General features: G+C 42.0%; 1 protein-coding gene across 1 annotated transcript; it reads left to right on the top strand.

Annotated features, from left to right (window-relative positions):
• The first annotated feature begins 447 nt into the window (after window positions 1-447).
• On the top strand, window positions 448-2,505 carry LOC146234953 (cytochrome c). The gene is made up of 3 exons (XM_084689036.1): window positions 448-630; window positions 1,490-1,663; window positions 1,770-2,505. Exons 2-3 carry the CDS (start codon window positions 1,495-1,497, stop codon window positions 1,913-1,915), a joined length of 315 nt encoding a protein of 104 aa, XP_084545162.1. The 5' UTR covers window positions 448-630; window positions 1,490-1,494; the 3' UTR covers window positions 1,916-2,505.
• Window positions 2,506-4,001: the final 1,496 nt, after the last annotated feature.

A 4,001-nucleotide genomic window follows, 5' to 3' on the forward strand; every position in this document is an offset into this window, starting at 1 on the left:
TTACAAAATGTTAACACTGTGCACGTTCTTGATTCTCTGCAGTAAAATCAAACAGCGCCACCCTCTGTGTGCTTGCCACAAATTAGGCTACATAGTCTTGTCATTTATCTCACAAATTGCAACACTGTCAGGTTCACTATGACGTTTTTCGTGGGATCAACCTAATCTTTTTGGGAATAAGGAAGTAGTGCATTAGCACTGCCCTCAGGAGACCGGAGAAGCCCTTTCATAACAACTCCATACACTTAAGTAATCGTAAGCCTATCCTATGCCAACAAACTATGATAAAATACAACCATAAAATTATTTTCATACACTGGCTCGGTATATTAGCAACATTAAATCAAATTTTTAAATGGTATATTTGCGATCCGTGACTTTATGCTGTAACTCCCTATTGGGTAATCTGCCCGTATTTAAAACAGCTGTTTGACAGGCTGTGACGGTGGTGATGACATAGACAGCATGTGACTAGAAGTGAGTAATTTTATTCACAGGACTCGCCATCTCGTAACCAAGAGCGTTTCCTTTTCAGGGACAGTACTACCGTCAAGGAGGTCGGAGGGAAAATACTATTAAACTCAAGATTTAAACTCAAACGAGTACTATTGGCACATACAACATAAGCAGGTGAGACTTTAAGCATAGTTTAGTAGACTATTTTTTCCCTATTGTTACACTTTCAAAGTTTTAGACACATTTGATTTAAAAGTTTGCCGGCTTAGTGAAACGTGGGCTTTTCATGAAGGTCGCTTATATAGGAGCTAGCTCTATGTAGCTCGCTAGCTAGCCGTTGAAGAAAGGTCTTCTTATATTCCCAAGAACATTCCTCTCCTTTTTACACTTATTTGCTTATAGTTACTTGTACATTTGTGCTTATAGTTCCTTATCGTTCAACTATACTCTCATCGCGAGATTGTTGGCACTGACAGGGTTAGCAAGCCTCACATGTTCCAATGCCGGTAGGAGCCGGCTAACCAGTAGTAGCTAGCTTGTTAACTAGTTAGCGTTAGCTCATTTGGCGAATCCTTATTTTGTTACTCGTTAAAATGTAACTTGTATCAATTGGGTTGGTTTTAGTCAACTAGGTTCTCATTAGTAACTTCTTAATTTAGTAATGGCAAGGTACCCAAGTTGTCTAGCTAAAAGGGACCTTGAGATTTTACGATGGGCTAAAAGCTAGCTAGCCCGGCCAGACCACTGCAGTTCTTGCGCACCGTGTTCTCGGTGGCCCACTCGACATTCAGCTGGGAGGCAGACGAGGTAGACGTTACGAAATCAAGGAATACCTGGAAGATCGAGTCAGCAATGATCCCTATCTTATCTAGCCCGTTCAAAATGTGCTCAGATGGGGAAATCGTTTTACAATTTAACTTAGCGTGGGGAAATTTCTCGAAGATTTTGAAAAAGGTTGTCCAACTATTGCTCACCTTTTGTAACATTAACGTAGAATACTATTGGACTAACGGGCGCATGTTTTGTTCTACAGGAGTCATGGGTGATATCAACAAAGGAAAGAAAGCGTTTGTCCAGAAGTGTGCCCAGTGTCATACTGTGGAGAATGGCGGAAAACACAAAGTGGGTCCAAACCTGTGGGGTCTGTTCGGCCGCAAGACCGGCCAGGCAGAAGGCTACTCCTACACAGACGCCAACAAAGCCAAAGGTACCTTTTCTGAACACAGCCGTCCAGCAGACTGTGCGTAACGCAGGAAAGCCAACTCCACTTTGCGTTTCTTGAACCTTAACCGTTTTTTTTCTCCTGACTCCAGGTATCATCTGGGACACGAACACCCTGATGGTGTACTTGGAGAACCCCAAGAAGTACATTCCTGGAACCAAGATGATCTTCGCGGGGATCAAGAAGAAGGGCGAGAGGACCGACCTGGTGGCATACCTAAAGTCTGCCACCTCGTAGACCCCATGCCCTCCCAGTCCGTCCAGTGTATAGTCTTACCTACGCCGTTTGTTATGAATAATCAGCTGTTCAGAACAGGCAATCATACAGAGAACTAGGGTGATGTTCCCAAGCCTTTAACAGTTATGCCTTACGTCTGTTGTCGAGCTGAGATGAGTTGTGTTTGACATCTCGGTACCTGAAAGGGTCTTAGAAGGGTGTTTGAGGAACAGTGGACATATTTATCACAGCTGTATTTCCTTTTGTGTTTCTCTATTTTTATGGAAATGATGCAAATTCCCTGGTTTAACAGGTGCCTTTATATGATAAATTATTGAAACATGGACTATATGTATTGAGTAAAAGCTGTGTAGAATATTTTGTTTTTAATTGAAAAAATAGGAAAAGCTGTAACTGGTTTGAATGCATGCATGTCTTACACATCTTGTCTTACACATGACATCAGGTCCGTCTCGATCTCGAGGGATTGCTTGGCTCCAGACTGTGGTTGTCTGATCCAAATAGCCAAAACCTCACTTACTGTATCTGCATGTCAAATGGAATATGTCTTAAATTAACATTTCAGTGGAATAAACCTAATTAACTTGTCATTTGTGCTGTGTTTCGTTGGTCAACCTCCATCATTAAACAGTATTACTCATGGTGTTATGAAACAACCTCACAGTATTTAAGAACTATAGTCATCACTGTAATATCAGTCCAAAATGTTTTTAAATCCAAATTCGATATGTGCCATGAGTTTGTATGCCTGTTAGGCGCATGTTGTGACTGCAATCAAAATCAGGTTACACACAAATATAGGGGCGCACCCGTTGCTATGGGCGGGCCATAGGGGGCCGGGCCCGCCCCCCAAAATACTTGTGCTCCCTCACTTGACGCACAGATCTGTTAAAAAATACAGTAATTTTATATTATCATAGTTGCTAATTTTGTGTTGCATTAATGTTGCATTCTTTATCATTAAAACATTAAAATATAAAGAAACAATGGTGGGATTTAGTTTGATTGATGGAAATCTACACTGCAACAGCCTATCACGGCCTTACTAAAAATAACTTTAGGCTACGTACTTGACGTTGCCTACGTCAGTGTAGCCGCTCAACAGTTACCACACATTTTTAAAAACTGGATGAGTTTTCGCTTACTCGCTTCAGATCAAAGACAGTAAATAGGAAGATGTATATCCGTAAGTGGTTGAAAAGCCCAACAACCGTCTCCTCTGCCTCAATTGAAACGACACCGACGCCTGATGTTGGAGAAGGAGACCCTGGACGACAGTCTGAGCCTGCTGCTAGCTAGCTCCGTGGAGCCCGACCCTGGGCTTGGCAGGCAAGGTTGCCAGGTCTGCGTGACAAAACCAATCAAAACCAGCCCAAAAACCAGCCCAATGGCCAATAAAACCAGCCCAATATCTGAACTCAAAATATGCCCCTGCCAAACCATATACACTGCTTTTAAAGTCCAACAGCATTGCTATCATTGCCAAATCTATTGTATCAAATGTATTGTAATATCTACAAAGTAACCAAATGTTTAGTATGGCAGCATTAAAAGCAGTTTTCAGGAGGTTTTATAAGGAGACTGTGAGCATTAGGCACGTGTGCACACGCACAGAGTCGGTTTGGTAGGATTTGGGTATAAATAAATGATTGTATTTAAAATATAGATTTTTCTTGAAAGATTTTCATGTAATTTGCATGGAAAATAGGTCTATCCGAACCAGCGGAAAAAAAATTCAACCCGCGGCAACACTTTAAAAGTAGCCCAATTCCGCGCAACACTGCTGGCATGTCAAGTGGAACCGTGACTGGGGCAGCATTTGGGTGACAACAACTGCCTGTTGAATCAGTGGGTGTGAGTGACCTCGGCACAGACAAACCCAAACAGGTTGTGTTGAGGAAATATCCAGTTTAAATGTTTGGTTCAAAAAAGCGATCATTTTCCTATAGCTGGTATTTGAACAGGGACTGGCTTGAGTACTCGGTGGAAAGGACTCCGCATTTTGTTATAGGTTACCTGCAGGAAATTCAAATCTGCATCATCGGACGAGACCTTCTCCATTAAGGGATTCTATGATTGGAAACAG

The sequence above is a fragment of the Hypomesus nipponensis genome, chromosome 23 (genome assembly GCF_054491055.1).
Source record: "Hypomesus nipponensis isolate SF chromosome 23, ASM5449105v1, whole genome shotgun sequence".
NCBI classification, from domain to species: Eukaryota; Metazoa; Chordata; class Actinopteri; order Osmeriformes; family Osmeridae; genus Hypomesus; species Hypomesus nipponensis.